This window comes from Sorex araneus, chromosome 10 (genome assembly GCF_027595985.1).
Source record: "Sorex araneus isolate mSorAra2 chromosome 10, mSorAra2.pri, whole genome shotgun sequence".
In the NCBI taxonomy this organism is placed as follows: domain Eukaryota; kingdom Metazoa; phylum Chordata; class Mammalia; order Eulipotyphla; family Soricidae; genus Sorex; species Sorex araneus.
The window spans coordinates 53,201,894-53,220,521 of NC_073311.1; the positions used below are offsets into that span (position 1 = coordinate 53,201,894).

The 18,628-nt window shown below is 38.7% G+C and overlaps 1 protein-coding gene across 1 annotated transcript in view; it reads right to left on the reverse strand.

Moving 5' to 3' along the window:
- The window catches only part of LRP6 (LDL receptor related protein 6), a 146,185-nt gene that overhangs the window by 110,466 nt on the left and 17,091 nt on the right, over positions 1–18,628 (reverse strand). The window contains exon 2 of the mRNA XM_055118208.1: positions 11,739–12,132. Within this exon, the coding sequence (XP_054974183.1) occupies positions 11,739–12,132 (394 nt within the window). The remainder of the gene's footprint in view (positions 1–11,738; positions 12,133–18,628) is intronic.

The window sequence follows — 18,628 nt, forward strand, 5'->3', positions numbered from 1 at the left end:
CTTAGTTTAGGAGTGAGTTATAAGACAATACATTCATTGGGGCCAGAGAGATAGTACCGTGGGTACTGAGCTTGCCTTGCACTCAGTCAACCCAGGTTTGATTTCTGGCTCGACATATAGTTCCCAGAGCCTCCAGAAGCAATCTCCAAGTCAGATCCCTGACTCTGCACTCAGGAATTACTCCTGCCAGTGCAGGGGTGGGCTACGGGACTGAACCCAAGATGGCTGTATGCAAGGCAAGCACCCTACCTGCTGTACTATTGCTCCAGGCCCCAAAGCTACATTGTTTAAAGAATCTCTTTCAGGGGCTGGAGTGATAGCACAGCGGGTAGGGCGTTTGCCTTGCACGCGGCCAACCCGGGTTCGAATCCCAGCATCCCATATGGTCCCCTGAGCACCGCCAGGGGTAATTCCTGAGTGCAGAGCCAGAAGTAACCCCTGTGCATCGCCAGGTGTGACCCAAAAAGCAAAAAAAAAAAAAAAAAAAAAAAAAGAATCTCTTTCACATCTTGACACAAGGTAAACTAAGCTGCAAATTATATTGTGAGATGCTTGAAGATTACTTTTAAACAATCGGGGTGATATACATATACATATATATGTGTGTGTCAGCAATAGTCAGAAAATAAGACTTCTCACAACAATATCCAAATAATCCAAAAGACAGAGTAAAAGCATCACCTAAACTTCTATAATCAATTAATTATTAAGAATAAGGGCAATCAGCTATCAAGAATAAAAGCAAAATCAATACAATTCCAGATAAAGATCAAGGTGTACCTTTAACAAGACCTTTGTTGAAAGAAGTAATAAAGAACACACTTCAAGTAAAAGGAAGCTGATTTTAAATGTTTCATTAAAAGCAAGTAAACTAAAAAACTACAGATTAAATCTAAAAAAATATGGAAATTTACAAAGCCCTCCTTTTAAAAAAGCTGCCATGATGTAAATTTTTTCATGCTGTACTGTTTAAGTAATTAAATCTGGAAAACATAACCCCAAAACGGGTCTCATCGAAATACTCTGCATAAGGAAAAGGCACTATGTGTGGCCACAAAAAAATCAACTTCGATCTAGCTTTCACTTATCTTGGCCAAAGGTCTTGATTTCTTCAGCCAAAAAGTAAAACTAGTAAAGGGATGTGAGCTTAAACATTGAAGGACCAAACTCAATCATGAACAATTTTGTAACTTTGTATCTCATAGGGGTCAATAAATATTTTTTAAAAATTTTTTTAACTTGGTTTAGAAAATCTTTAGAATTTCCCAACAAATCTACTGGGGGGAGGGAGGGAGGGATGGAAGGGAGAATGGTTTTAACACCCAGTGATGCTCAGGGGTTACTCCTGCTTCTTCACTCAAGAATTATTCCTGGCAGTGCTCAGGAGACCATATGGGATGGCGGGTATCTAACCCGAGTCAGCCATAACCTGCCCACCAAATAATTGCTCTGGCCCCAAATCTAACATTTAATGTCTAGAAAATAACTTCCGAAGTTTGCCATTATTCAAAATCACACGTTGTTTAAACTGAAAGCAAATCCAGTATGAAACTTTAGATTTTAAGATAACTTTTTTTTTTTTTGGCTTTTTGGATCACACCCAGCAATGCACAGGGGTTACTCCTGGCTCTGCACTCAGGAATTACTCCTGGAGGTGCTCAGGGAACCATATGGGATGCTGGGAATCAAACCTGGGTTGGCCGCATGCAAGGCAAATGTCCTACCCACTGTGCTATTGCTCCAGCCCCTTATCTATTTCTTAGACAAAAGCTATATATGAATGGCAATGATCTCAGATAAATAGCGCATTTCAGAATCTAATGAAGGAATGAAAAGTGTGACCCAGAAAGTAGAGTGAACAAAACTGGAGGTCAGGGAGAGAGCTCAAGAGCTAGAGCACTTGTTTTACATGCTGGAGGGCTAGGTTTAATTTCTACCACTTCATCATCCCCCTAAATACTAGGGGGGGGGGGCAACAGAGCCAAGAGTAGTCCTGAGCACTGCCAGATAAATGTAGCCCAAGACAATAACCAAAAACAAACAAAAAACAAGGGAGGGAGGCAAAGCTAGTAAACCCAAGTATGTAAAGTCATTCTATTAGTTATACTGCAAACAATCCTTTCAATAATCCTTCAATTAAAAGTGGGACTGAAAATAAGAGACATAAAACATTAACCACATATTTAAAACTCAATTTGAACCATTATGTTAGATTACCACTAAATATAAAAGAATTCAAAACTAATGATTAATGGCTTTAGGAAATGAGTAAAGCCCTAACATGTTTGAAAACATATTTATTCTTTTTTTAAATTTCCTTGATATTTTATTCATTAGTATATTCATATTGGTTCACATCATATTAACTAATAAAAACATTTTGTATTCCCTTTAATCATATCCCAAAAATTAGTATAGTAAAACCTATAATTTAGTTTTACTGGATTAGTAGTGGCTTTTCTAAAATACTTTGCTTAATTTTTAGATAATAATTTCAGAAGACTTAGTAACTAATTACATTTTTCACTTTTCATACAGAAAGATACTTTAAGTATTTTTCAGTTTATATCTAGGGGAACTGGTTTTAGGCCACTTGAAACACTGGAAGGGAGTATATAATTTTGGGGCATGCTCAGCTGTGCTCAGGGCTTATCCTAGCTCAGTGCTCAAGGATCAATCCTAGCACTGTTCAGGAAACCATATGTGGTTCCAGGAACCGAGCTGGGGTAGGCTTGTGCAAGGTAAGGTCCTTAACCCCTGGACTATACGTATCTTTCCACCCCAGGGGCTTTAATTTTTTTTTTTTTTACTATATTCACTATGAAATTACAAAGTTACTTATAATTGGTTTCAGTTATATAATGTTTTAACACCAATCCCTTCACCATTGCTCCCACCCATATGCTTCCCACCCTGCTTTTATGAGTGCTTTTCTTTTTCTTTTTCTTTTTGAGATGTAATTTACAGTACTGATGCTGATAGAATTTCATATATGACATTTTAGCACCTTTTAGTTGGCTTTGGGAGACTTTAAAAATTGAAGTGCACGGGCAGGAGTGACAATACAGTGGGGAGAGTGCTTGCCTTCAACAGCCAACACTGGTTAGATCTCCAGCATAGTCCTGTGAGCCCCACCAGGAGTGATCCATAAAGGCAGAGCCAGGAATAAGCCCTGAGCATAGCTGGGTGTGGTCCAAAACAAAAACAGTTCAAGTATGATGACATACACAGTAACAGTAATAAAAAACATTACGGATAATCTGTTCTGCAGAAATAAAATCAGTGTGTAACATATCTAAATTACCAACTTGAATGTGTCTTAGTGAATTTTTTTTTTTAAACCCAGTTACTCAGGGCTTACTCCTGGCTCTGCACACAAGAATCACTCCAGAGGGACTCGGTGGATTTTATGGGTTGCCAGGGATAGGACCAGGTCAGCCACGAGCAAGGCAAGTTGCCTTACCTGTTGTTCTAAAGCTCCGGCCCCACGAAATACAATTTTTTAGACAGAACCTTTCTTTAAATGTCTGTTCAGGGGCCGGAGCGATAGCACAGCGGGTAGGGCATTTGCCTTGCACGTGGCCGACCCGGGTTCAATCCCCAGCATCCCATATGGTCCCCCAAGCACCGCCAGGAGTAATTCCTGAGTGCAAAGCCAGGAGTAACCCCTGAGCATCGCTGGGTGTGACCCAAAAAGCAAAAAATAAAAATAAAATAAATGTCTGTTCAAACCTAATGCCAAAATTGAAAGAAACCTATTATTTTAGAATCGAGGACACTGAAGAAAATGAAATTGTTTGTAGATAAACAACAGAAGCAGATATGACAAAGCAAGTTTCAGTGAGTGTAAAATTTTATCTTGAGGTCTGGGGCGATAGCTCAAAAGGAGTAAAATGCCAAGGATGTGTAAGTCTCCAAATCTGATCCCTGGCACATTACCTTCACAAGCATGAGTGCAGCCCTCAGGGCCCCACACACGAACTGTTAGGCCTTCATGACACCAGAGCACCGATGTAGCAAAGGGTAGAAAAACAGGTGTATACTACTAGGAGGGGTATTCAAGTCCTGGAATACCACCAGTGGCCCTGAAGTATAAATATGTATTTTAATTTTGATCTTGAGAGGGCAATGGGAGGTGCATGATTTGCGTGTACAGGATCTGAATTCAATTTCCAACACTACATGGCCCCTGAGCACCTATGAGCCCTAGGCACTGAATCGAGCCTGGTGGGCTAAGTATCACCAACAGATACCCCCAAGCTTCCTGAACAGCGTTTGAGATGCCTGAATAAATTTTAGAACCAAAATTTTGATCTTGGTAACTTCTGCTTCAGCAAATTTATTTTTTTAATTCATTTTTAAATTTATGCCATTCAAAAATGACATGGTATTAATTTGTTTCAGGTTAAATCAACTTAAAAATTATTCAAAATAACTTTGGATGAAATCACTTTTACAAACAAAAAAACCTTTAGATGTAATAGATTAAGGAACTCCATCATTAAGAATAGCTACAAAGTCAGGAATTACTACTGATCACTATAAACTGAAGAAACTGCTTTCTGTAACTATGGTCATTAATTTCTGGAACAAGTTTCATGTACATGTTTTCTTCTTCATTATTCTGAATTCTACACTGCCAGTCACTCAAGAGGAGGAAAAAAATTTCAGGCTAATAGAGGCCAAATTTAGAGAAGGAAATAAAAATCTTCCTTCAATCTAGGCTAAATAGACTGATTACACAAAGGACTCCATACATAGGAAAGCACACAGATGTCTGCACTAGTTCCCAGGGCTCGAACAATACCAGTCATTCAACAGCTTTCCTTTTACATAAGCTGATGTGAGACAGCTCAGTCAGCACTTCTGAACCTCGAACCCCGGATGCTGGAGTGCTGATAAAACCTACATTTTTCCTCAGCACTATTTTCATGTACTTTCTCAAGAGAGTGAAATTCATCTTTCCCCAAGATAGTAAATCTGAATATCATCTCTTGAAAAAAAGTAATGCACTCAGCCTAAAGTTATTTCCCATTAAAATCATTAAAAAATTCCATTAATATTATATTAAACTTAATACAAATTGAAGATCAACACCGAAAGGTTGATAGAATGTTTTCAAATATGTAAATTTGACATGCAATTTGAAATTATGAATGAATGTGGATCATTCTGCTACTTTTGATTTTTTCTAGCTTTATCGCTTTCAAATTACTATCCGCCAAGTCCCTGGTTCCCAGTAGCACCTACAGTCCATATAGGGGGGAAATAAGCTGTAACAGAAAACCACTTCTCAAAGATTAAAAGAAATTTTCAGAGGAAATTTTATTAAAGGAAGTAAAAAGGAATTAAAAGGAAGTAAAAGAACTCTAATACGTAATCTCTCTTCCTCTCACCCTCTCTCGGTCAATCTCTCCCCTCCCACCTCTACCAAACTACACAATGAAGATACGAGGAATATGGGCCAAGAAAGTAAGTCAGTGCTGAAATACATGCTTTGCATGTCTAAGGTCTTAAGACCAATAATACCAATATTCCACAAACAAATTAATACAATGAGAATAAAAATTAAATTTCACTACTTGTTTGATAAAACTTTTAATCTTTAGGAAAACTACAGTTAATCTTCACTTGAATGTTCCTTAGAAGTTTAAATAACACTATTTTATACCTTCAAGGTATATTATTATTTATTCTACCAGCAATATTCTTTTTAAAATATATTTTAATTGAATCACTAAATTACAAAATTACAAAGATATTTGCGATTGAGTTTGAGGCATATAATGTTCCAACACCAATCCTTTCACTGGTGTCCATTACCCTCCACCAATGTCCCCATTTTTCCTTTCATGCCACAGCCTGCCTCCTTGGCAGGTACACTTCTCCACAGCAATATTCTTTAACAGCTAAGGTGCTGGTAAGTCCTCACTTCCAAAACTGGAAAGCACCATGAGTAAGTTAAAGCCGTAAGTGCGGAGCAATAGTATAGTAGGTAGGGCGCTGCCTTGTCTACAGCCTATCAGGATTTCCCCAACACCCTAAACGGTCCTCTGAACCCAGCCAGAAGTGATCCCTGATTACCACTGGGTGTGGCCCAGTGTACTTTTTTAACTAATGGAAAATTTCCTAAGACACTTATCAATCTGCCACCCAGAAGTGTATTCATTTGAATTGATTTTGATACTGTTCTTGGGGGAAGAGGGGGAGTGCTGGAGCAATAGCACAGTGGGTAGGGCATTTGCCCTGCACACAACCAACCCGGGTTCTATTTCTTTGTCCTTCTCGGAGAGCCTGGCAAGCTACCGAGTATCCCGCCCACATGGCAGAGCCCGGCAAGCTATCAAGAGTATCTCGCCCGCACGGCAGAGCCTGGCAAGCTCCCCTTGGCATATTCGATATGCCAAAAACAGTAACAAGTCTCACAATGGAGATGTTACTGGTGCCCGCTCGAGCAAATCGATGAACAACAGGATGACAGTGCTACAGTGGTACTGTTCTTGGGGAGCAAACCCAGCAGAGCAGGGGAAGGGGTAGAGAAGGGAGCTACACACAGTGGCAGCAATCAAAACCAGGGCCTCACACAAGGAGAGCATGTGCTCTCTACCCTTAAGCCACATCCCCAAGCCCCCCCAAACTGATTAGTTTTAGGGGGGTTGTGGGGGGAGTGGAAATGAGAATGATTCATTTCCTCATGACATTATTAAATCCTGCACTAGAAAAGGTGAAATACTTCAAGTTCATGGATTAGAAAAATTAACATTGCTAAAATGACTATCGCATCTACACTAAACAGATTCAATGATTCAATGGCATTTACATCAAAATTTTGTATGCATCTTCAAAGACTTAAACCAAATGCTATTAAGATTTGTAAGGAATCATAAAAGTCCCCAAATAGCCAAAGCTATTCTGAGAAAAAAGGATGAGAGTGCCAGGAGAGACTAGAGCAGGCAAGGAATTTGCCTTACACGTGATTGACCCAGGTTCACTCGCCAGCACCCAGTAGGGTCCCTGGAGTACCACCAGGAATGATCCCTGAGCAAAGAGGCAGAAATTAAGGCATAAGCACTTCGAAGCGTGGCCCAAAGAAACAAAACTATTGGAGATATCGCATTAAATCATATATAACACTATAGTAATTAAAATGGGTGTGATACTGGAATAAAGATAGTCTCAGACCAACGGAATAGAACTGAGAGTCCAAAAATAAACCCTCAGATATATGAACAATTAATCCACAACAAAGAAGAGGGATACTTGAAATGGAACAGGAAACGCCTCTGCAAGTACAACAAAAGAAAAACTCGATAGACACATACAAAAAGAAAAATTAAGGAAAAAAAAATAAACCCACTCTTATACCACACACAAAAAGTTAAGCCAAAGTGAATTAAAGACCTTGAGATTAGACCAGAATCTATAAAACACAGAGGCAAATCTCTCTAGGCTACAGCTCTCAGAGGTATCTTGAATGATTTAACTCCATTAGCAAAAGCAACAAAAATCAAATGTTATTACATCAAACTGACAAGTATTTGCACTAAGAAACTCGGGCTAAAATTAGAAGATAGCTTAACAAAATGGGAGAAAATATTTGCACACCATACATTAAATAAAGGGCTGTATCACTGTCACTATCATCCCGTTGTTCATCAATTTGCTTGAGCAAGCGCCGGTAACGTCTTCATTTGTCCCTGTCGCATGCTAAGTGTAGCCCGATGGCGTCTGCTCTCCAGAAACACGAAGAGCACAAAGGGCTAATACTCAAAATATATAATGCACTCGCAAAGTTCAACAACAAAAAACAGCAACCCCCATCAAAAACAGGGAGGTGAAAACAGTTCCATAAAAAGGGCATACCACCAGCAAACATGTGAAAAAGTGCTGCAGGGAAATGCAAATCAAATCAATAATAGTATCTTAGCTGGAAAGATACTACAGGAGGTAAGGCCTTGTATGTGGTCTAATCCCCTGCAACACACAAGGAGCCCACAAACACTGCCAGGGTCACTTCTGAACACAGAGCCAACAAACTGTCAAGTGTGCAGTACACTCACAAGTGTGACCCAAACCACTAATAAGGTATTATCTCACCCACTGAAAACGGCAAAGATCAAAAAAAGACCGGAAACAAAAACTATTGGTAGGGGTTGTTGGTGGAGATGTGGTGAAAAGGAATTCTCAGTCAGTTAATGGGAACATCAACTGATTCGGCCTCTACGGAAAACAGAAGAGATTTGTAAAACACTAAAAATAATGCTTCCTTATGACTTTGATGCCATTTCTTAAACATCTAGCTCAAGAACACAAAAATATTAATTCAAAAAGATATATATGTATGTTCACCACAATGCTAAGTACACAAACCAGGTGACTGACACTACCCAAATATTCACACCCAAATGTTCAACTGATGATTGAATAAAAGAAGCTGTGATATATGTACACAATGAAGTATCACATAGCTGGAAGGAAATAAGAAATTTTGCAGTTTGGTTTACTGCAATTTGGATAAACTGTAGGGCATCATGTTAAGTGAAATAAGGCAGAAGAAGAACAAGTATCAGAAGATCTCACTTATCTGTGGTATACAGAAAAAAAAAAAGGAATACATAATATCAAGTAACAAATGAGAATAAACACTTGCTTGCCCTTTTGTTGCAAAACTTAAATTACCAAACAGTTGAAGGGAGAGTGGGAGGGAGTATGTGTGTGCGTGCACATGCGTGTAAGAGGTAGAAAAAGATCAAGTGGAAGTTCTTGGGCACTTGGATGGTGATAACCGTCTCATAACTTTGTTCTTATAACACAATTCTCAAGAACTCTGGGGTCAGAGCAATAACATAGCAGGAAGGACTCTTGCCTTGGCACAGTCCACCCAAGTCTGATCCCCAGCACCACATGTAGTCCACTGAGCCCTGCCAAGCGTGATCCCTGAGGGCAGTCAAGGGTTAGCCTTGAGCACCAGTAGGTGTGGCCCCAAAACAAAACAAAAAATGCAGGACTCTATAACCTTATTACCTAAATTATGATCTAAATAAAAGAAACTTTCTAAGTAAATAAAACTAAAAAATTTGAATGCATCATGCACTAGAAGACATTCTTAGATTTCCACCATGAACCATTAGTTGTATTATTTCTGTACATTTATTTAGACCCACAATGGCCATTTTAATAAAATATGCCTCATTTTAAGTTGAACAATAATTAGATTCTGAATAGTAACATTTCTTATCAATTCTGTTCCCTTGATTATAATCATTATCTCATAGAAAACATCAAGGGGCTGGAGCAACGGTACATCCCTGACATCCATATGGTCCCGAGTACTGCCAAAAGTGATTTCTTAGTGCAGAGCCAGGATGAACCCAAGAATCACTGGGTGTGACCTCAAAAAATAAATAAATGATTAAGATGCTGCTTCAAAAATGTGGTAACCCAGTTATTTTATTAACCCATCCTCCTTAACAGATCTTACAGCCCTTTTAATTTCTTTCACTCTCTCCCTCTCAATACGCATACTATATAAACATGCAATATATAACATGCTTCAAACAAAGAGAAGGTATGCTTTCTCTATTCTGAAATAAGATAGCAAATTCTAAAAGACATTCCCAAGCTTTTCCCAAAAGTACAAAGCAGAGCTCTGAACTTATCAACCCTAGATTGAATTCTTAAATTCTACAAAAAAGAATTTGTAACAAATTTCTGAGTGCTCTGCCTGGAAATAACCTCAGAAACATTTCACTACTCCCTGAAACTTAGATTTTGCTGACAAAGTAAAGTCTCCATTTCTCAAAAAGTTCTGAACAACCAAATTCTTCAATCAGTGCAGTTTAATGCACACTATCACCTGAGACCTCTTTCCTCAGAACATTCAGTCCTTCTTCCTACCCCAAGAAACACTGTATTATTTCTTTGAAGCTTTATTAAGAGCACCATCGGATTTTACCAGATACTCCTTTCAAAAAGACTGCAAGAAGCCAATCAGGGTTCAATCCCTGGTACTACATCAGTCCCCTGCACTCCACCAGGAGTAACCCCTGAGCACTGCTGGGTATGGCCCTAACACCAAAAACGAATAAAGATTTTTAAAAGCATATTTTATTTCACTGCACATAAAATATAAGATGTCAGAGAGAGAGCTCTATAAGCTTGCAGCAAACATCTTGAATGCAGGAGGTTAGAGTTCAATCCCTGCACCATACAGTCCTCCGAGCATGGGCAGAAGGGATCCCCAGCCGGGGCAAGAGTAGTCCCTGAGCACCACAAGATATATCAAAAAATAAACATGGAGAGAGTATGAGTGTGTGTGTGTGTGTGTGTGTGTGTGTGTGTGTCTGCTTATGTCTGTGTCTGTTATATACTTGTGCCTTCCAGAACTTATTTACCCTAATTCTTCTTTTTCATCTACAAGATAGAATCTTTTAGACTTTTGTCACCAATATCAAAACAAAGCAGCATGTAAAAACCTAGCTTTCAATTTTTCCAACTGTATTCATTATGTATATTTTAACCCTCTCCCATCTATAAAAGTTTTAGTCTTCCAACACACTTGAAAATCAAAGAAACATTAAAATTGTTCTTTATTTATTTTTCCCCGCCCCCTAAAATTGTTCTTTAGAGGCTTCTTATCCTTATAGACTTTTTTTTTAAACCATGCTGTATACTTTTTACTAGATATGATTCTGGAATGACAGCTAGTGGCAGATTTATTATTAAATCAGATTAACACCAGAGGAATTGTCCATTAGTTTTCTTTAGTTCCTTCCAGATATCCAGGTATTTTTGTGCTGCTTTTTTTAATTTTTTTTTTTTACTGAATCATAGTGATAAAAAAATCTTTAGACTTCAACCAATTCTTAGTAACTCTCTTTAAGCTCATGTTCACATAGTTAGCTATACATAGCCATAACTGGCTCTGGCATGAGAGCACATCAATATAGAAATACCAGGGAATGGTATATATAGGGTAGGATGAAGGCCCAGCCACATATGTAGGGACACAGCTCACACTTACTTTTGGAATTATCCCACAGTTTTACATTCCCCTTTCCATAGAAAATAAAGCTTCATGGAAAAAAATATGGCTGGCTAACTAACTTAAAATAACTCATTTGTCAACTTTTATTTTCATTTAACTCTAAGATTAAATAATGCTGCAAAGTCTAATGTTAAGATTACATGATTACATATAATAAAAAATTATAAAATCCAGATTTTTACATTGCCCTGAACTATCAAATACTAACTCCTACTCTTTACTCACCTTCTGCCTTCAAACTATCCCCTCGCAATTATGAAAAAATAAATGCAAGAAACAAGATTCATATTATAAATATATCTATGCCTTAAGTGCTATTAGAAATAAAAACTACAGAAATACCTTCCTTTAAGAAAGTATTAACTTTGTACATTCAAATCTACTTGACATAAAAGCAAAAAAAGCATCTAAGCTTTCAGGGCTAGGGAGATAATGCAATGGGCTGAGTGTATGTCTCACACATTAGGGGTCCAAGTTTAATTTCTGTCACCATGTAGCTACCAAGAACCCCAGAAAGCAACTCCCAGAGTTAGGAAATACCAAATGTTGCCTCCCCCCACAAAAAAAAAAAAATCTAAGATTTGGTTTTTGGATCTTTCTCTTGCCTTAAGAATAAAGATATATGTGCTAGTGAAAAGAAACCAGAAAAAAAGAGACACCATTAAGAGACATACATTAAATAAAAACTTACCCACTTGAAGGATCTAAAGCAATAGCTCTGGGTTGATCCAACTCTTGCCAAAATAAAACTTTTCGTAAAGATCCATCTAAATTAGAAACTTCAATCCGGTTAGTTTCTGAATCTGTCCAATATAATTTTTCCCCAAGCCAATCACATGCCAGTCCATCAGGGGACAGTAATCCAGAAACCACAACATTCTGCACACTCTCAGTCCGGTTAAACTCTGCTCGTTTAATGGCTTCTTCGCTGACATCACTCCAGTATATCAAGCCATGGCCAAACACAAAGTCCACCGCTGCAGCATCCTCCAGGCCTCCGACTACAATGGTGGCATTCTCTCTGCCATTTGTAGCATCGACCAATCGCAAGTCCCGTCTGTTTGCATAAAGCAACAAAGGGGCCGCTGGAACAAAAAGAAAAGTGTGTAAGTAAAAAGGAAGTTATTGTATTGATTCTTAGGTAAATTGACTTTCAATCTGCATTAGTGAGTAAATACCCAAAACTAAAAGTTATCAGCCTATGCTTAAAATATTTTCAAACAAATTATTTTTGTAGCTTTTAAAAACCAAAGTTGCAAGAAGGGAATTTGAAACTATCATCAAAGCAGTCCTTTTATCATCAAAGTAGTTTGTCAGATAAATATTAAAAATAGTGACCCTATCAAGAATTGGAGAAAACTGAAGGCTCACAATCTAGTAGTAGGACAGAAATGGCACAGTCCACTCAAGAAAATAGTGGTTTTTTGGGTGTTTGGTTCTGTTGGGTTTTTTGGGTTTTTTTTTTTGTCACACCCGGCAGGACTTACTCCTGGAAGTGCTCGGGGGACCATATGGGATGCTGGGGATTGAACCCGGGTTGGCCATGTGCAAGGCAAACGCCCTCCCTGCTACATTATCGCTCAGGCCCCAGCATAGCGGTTTCTCAAAAGACACCTACCATTTAATCTAGTCATTCAATTCCGGGAATTTACTCAAGAAATGAAAGCATGTCAATATAAAGACTTGTATATAAACATTCATAATGGATTATCTGCAGTATGTAAACTGGAATCAACCCAACACTCATCACCAGACAACAGTCCACACGATAAGAATTCAGAACAATATAGTCGCATAACATGGATGAAACTCAATATAATTAAGCAGAGTAAAAGAACATACAAAAGAATAAAATTGTTCATTAAGATCTCTGCTGACCTATATTAATATATAAATGATATGCAATAAATTGCACAAATGCAAATTTTAGTGAGTTTTGACGTGTTCATAACTACTCATCAGAATCTATGTAATACCACCATTATCCATTTTTATATAAAAAATTTTACATAAAACTGCAGAAAATTAAAATCATTGTGCTTGCAGATCAGTAGCTGAAGGTGAAAGAATGAACAATAGGAAGTGAATACCATGATTGGGTATAAGAAAATTGTGGATGATGGCTGTACTATATAGATTATGGTAAGTCTAATGGTGTAAACAATGACAAAACTTACTCATTTTACTCTTTAATATGTGCAATTTATTACTTATCAATAATACATTCATACGAGCTCAGAAAACAGTTCTTAATAAAAATTTTTCTTTATTATTTATCCATGTTAAATTACTACTAGAATGACCTCCCAATACTAAATATAAAGCCTGAAGAATATTTAACTTTAGCTGTTAGAACTAAAGTGGAAAAAATTCTCTGGGTTTTTTAGTTTGCTTTTCAAAGCATTTAATGCAAGCTACTAACATTTACTTTCCTCAACAGTAACAATGTGGAACACAGCTTTCTGAGATGATAGAAATGTTTTCTCCAGAGTGAGCAAATGGGAATGTCCTGCCACAGAGGCAGGGTGGGGTAAAGGGGATAGGGTGGGGGTGGTGGGAGGGATGCTAGAACCATTGGTAGTGGAAAATGGGCACTGGTGGAGGGATGGGCACTCGATCATTGTATGACTGAAACGTAAGCATGAAAACCTGTAAGTCTGTAACTTTGTCTCACGGTGATTCAATAATAAAATAAAATTTAAAAAAATAAAATAAATTATGGATCAAACATGAAAAAAAAAAAAGAAATGTTCTCTCCACTGTGCAATTTAGTGGATACTGACCACATGTGGCAAGGAGCATTTTAAAATGAAGCTTGTGTGACTGAAAAATTTGTCTTTTAATTTTATTCCATCACAATTTAAATTTAAATAGACATGCGATTGCATTGGATAGCACAGATCTAATGGTAGAGGAAAAGATGACAAAGCAGTGAAAAAAAAAAAGACCAGAATTAGGATGCAATCATCTACATGATATTCTCTCACAATTCCTAACGTCTTAAAACTGTGTCATCCAAAGCCTAAACCAAATACCACATTAAAGTAACCACTCATCCTTTCTAAAGACATTAATATTTTTAATTAACAGTGCTCTAAAGTGTAAAGAAATTTCTAAAAGTCAAATTAAATACATTGATTGCTCTTTTTTTTTTTTTAAGTTTTTTTGGAAGGAGGGGTTACTCAGCAATGCTCAGGAATTACTTCTGTCTCTGCACTCAGGATTTACTCCTGGCAGTGCTCAGAAGAGCATAAGGGATGTCAGGGAGCAAAATCAGGTCAGCTGCGTGGAAGGCCAAGAACCTTATCCACTGTACTATTGATCCAGCCCTAAACTGCTGTTTTAATTAAGTTTAAATCCAACTTTTTAGTTAAAAAAAAAAAGTGGGAGCAGGGTCTGGAAAGGAACTCAATGAGCTAACCGGGGATGCAAGTTTGATTTGCATGTGGGGGGCCCAAGTTTGATCCCTGACACCAAACACCAACCACATGGTCACCTAAACCCCCTAGGCTAAGCTGGGAGTAGACCCCAAACACCATGAGGTAAGGTCCAAAAAATAATGAATTCATGTATAAATAATACAGATGTAGCTAGAAAATGATTACCCTTTCTGTACTGTATCTGCTGCTGCTACTGGCAAATTAACAATTGGCAAATTTCCTCAAATTCACATCTCAGGACTTCACACTGATGAAGGATCAGTCCCATATGTATCCAAAGCATCCTTCTACTGAGACACCTTGTACTAACCAATCACAAGAACCATGGGACAGGTTTCTAACCGATTCTATTAATTAAGGACATAAGGCTAAGAGAGAAATGGGTGTAAGAATCAGAACTCATGCTGCCCAAGCAGAGACCCCTGGCTATTTCATAGCATTACATGTCCCCTACAACCATCTGGTGTGGTAAAAAGGGATAGGGAGTCCAATGCTAAGTGCAGCACAGAGGTAAGAATTAGGCCTACAGCACTTAAAATTTTAAATCCAAGAATAATAATCTAATCCTTAACAGGCACTTTCCCTATGATACTATCTTGGCAAAAGCACTATTTGTATCTACATGTGTACACAGTATGTAACAACCAAATTTCTTTTATGACTTTCAAATCAAACATTAACATTGCTACTAAGTATCTGGTAATCAAGTTCAAAGAATCTTTCTGGCCACTTACAGACTCTGAGTACCAAAAAATAAAAAAAAAAAAAGTGAAGGAGGGAGGAGGTTGGTACATGGTGCAGGGTGTAGGAAACAAGTTAGTTTCTTTTAAATTAGCAGTACTGGTTATAGCTAAGAATTATAAAGGACTGCATGGAACTTTCACACTAATAAAAGGAAACCAGAGAGTTTATCCTGTGCAATCACACTCTGGGTATTTTCTATCAAAATTGTCATCAATATATATTCAACAGTACAAAGACTATGGTCATCTTAAAGGTATCATTAGACCTGCAATATTATCTTCATCCACTAAAGAAATACATCAGAGAAACACCAAAGATGTAGCTCTGTGGTAAAGCACTTGCCTTACATGTATGAGATGGAGTTCAAACCCCAGCACCACATACACAAACTCACACACCCTTGTAGCACTGTAGCACAGTCTCCTGTTGTTCATCGATTTGCTCAAGCAGGCACCAGTAACGTCTCCATTCTGAGACTTGTTACTGTTCTTTGCATATCGAAAACGCCACGGGTAGCTTGCCAGGCTCTGCCATGCAGACAGGATACTCTGGGTAGATTGCCAGGCTCTCCGAGAAGGACAGAGGAACAGAACCCAGTCGGCTGCGTGCAAGGTAAACGCCCTACCGGCTGTGCTATAGCTCCAGTCCCTGCTGTGCTATCACTCACCCTAAACAAACAAAAACCCCCAAGATATCTACACAAATCTCCACTCATGACTTCTACATATGAATCTTTTGTTTTGCTTTTCGGTTTCAGGGGCCATACTGAGTGGGGTTCAGGGTTGCTTCTGGCAGTGCTCCAGACCATGGAAATGGAAGCCAGGGTTGCGCATACACTCCAGCCCTTCTGCACTACCTCCCTAGTAGTAAACTGGTTTCATACACTGCAAGCACGTACTTTCATACACTGCTCAGCACATACTTCATACACTGCTCAGCACATACTTCACACACTGCTCAGCACATACTTTCATTTCCCTGCCACTTTATATTTCTCTTATCCAACCAAACACGTTTATATCCTTCAAAACCAGATTCAAATCTTTTCTTTCCAACTGCCTCACCCTTTCTTCTTTGAACCCTTAGTCTCTACCATTTACCATTTGGAAATAGGAGTCATCGCTAATAGCTATTATTTATTCCTAAATCCTAGCATATTTTATATCAGACTTTAATACGTAAACATTTTACCAATATTTGAAAGGAATTTCCAGAAACTGATCCAAAAATGTATTTGTCACAAATCCAAAAGGCCTTTGCATTAATCACTGAGCAAGTGTCACAAATGACCACTAACTCCACTTGACCAAATTTAGTCCTCCTCCCGACAGAGGACTAAACTTGAGTAACTGTGAGCTCAAGCAAAGAAATGTAGATCATACTCTCTTAAAAGACTCATCCCAGCTTCAGCTCTCTGAAAAAAACATGTTAAACTGCCCTGGGGAGTGGATGGTGATGCTCAATGGCAGAGCTGGACACTGCTTACCTTCTCTGCTTGCCTGGTATGCTTGCCCTGCGTTCAATCCCTGCAACCACACAACCCCACCCCCACCATACACACACACACACACACACACACACACACACACACACACACACACACACACACACACACACACACACACACACACCATACCCATGCTCCTGACATGTGCTAACTCCTACCTCTCCCACAGACTCTGAAGGCACTGTTCACTTCTATTTATAGGAGAAATCATTTTCGCATGTGAATCTGAGATACCTACGGATCTTACAATAAAAATATTCTCCCTATCACAATAATCTTTGTACTATGATGTGAATTGAACTCTATGAACCCACCCCATCCCCACCTCAATGAAACTTGTGAGTCATTTAAACTTGCTCTGGCTGAGAAACTCAGAGAGCTTTCTTTGAGTTCAACTCTTAAGCCAAAGCTCCACACAATTTGTCTGTTGAAACATGGCATTAGTTACTCTGCTATTTCCAAGCAAAAATTTTTTCTTTGGCTGTCAAGTAGCAGAGAACTCTACCGTAACTCTTGACTGGGAATATGCCCAGCTTTTCTGTGAGGTCTCTTCTATTTTCCCCTTGACTCCTAATGGGAATTACACAAGGGAATGTCCTTGGCTCTTCACAAGGGGACTATTCTTTAGGTCTGATTCAATTAACCAATTCCATGGGTAATTCTCTATCGGGAAGCCTTCCTCTTCTCCCTCAAACTGCATACTTCATCATTAAAGCACTAATTCAATTCCCGATCTGCAATTCAAATATGGTAAATTCTTACAAAAGGCAATTTACAACTTTAAAGTTCTCCTTAGCAAACTTGGAAGAGCCCCAAACTGGCTCACTTAAAAATTTCTCGCTTTCTATAATGCCCAAAAGTAGAGAGAGAGTATGGGGAATATTGTCTGCCATAGAGGCAGGGGGAGGGTGGGAAAGGGGGGGTATACCCGGGATATTGGTGGTGGGGAATGTGCACTGGTGGAGGGATGGGTGTTTGATCATTGTGAGGTTGTAACCCAAACATGAAAGCTTGTAACTATCTCACGGTGATTCAATAAAATTTTAAAAAAATTTTTTTTTAATTTCTCCCTTTCTGAGGAGAGATTGTGCAGGAATCAAGATGTTTGCCTTGCACATAGCTGGCTGACCCTGGTTTAACTCTCTGCACCCTATATTGTCCCCTGAGCATCAAGCCAGGTGTGTCACCAGGTTGAGTGTAAGCCCTGACCACCACCAGGTGTATCTACGCCCTGCCCAAAAGTAAGAATCCCTCTTCCCATAGCTATCTTCCTCCCTTTTACCAACCTCATCATTTCCTTTAACAATCTGAGGTTTTTTTTTTCTAATCCCCATTAACACCCAAATTTCTTTGATTCCTCTCTCTACCCCATCAAACATTTCTTTCCCTCCAACCTCTCAATTCCCAGCTGTCACTGAGATTTTAAGGCCTCCTTTCCTCACTAGGGAGTCTCAGGAGGGGTTTAAGGGTCTATGAGACATGAATTAAAACAGACTGAATCTTTTGCCCACTCATGAAATTTGTAGGCAGTCACTTCATCTTTCTTTAATCCCTTACCCAAAATTTAGTCTACAGTCTCCATACAACTACACATCAAGGAAAGAGATTCTCCAAGTTTCCACAACTATTAGACTTCAGTACTCACACAGAGCAGGTAATCTCAAAAGGCGCCCATCTGCCAGAACATAATCCTGGAAAAATGTAAAGGTAGGGGGAAGCCTGGCTTCAATCCCATCACCACAGGGAGCATCCCCAAGGCAGCACACTAGAAAATAAGCCCCAAGCACCATTACACATAGCACCCCAAAAATAAGATTTAAGATATGGTGTGGTTTGGTTTTGTTTCAGTGAAGGAAGGCAGTTTTTATTGAAAACTTTTTAGAAAAATGT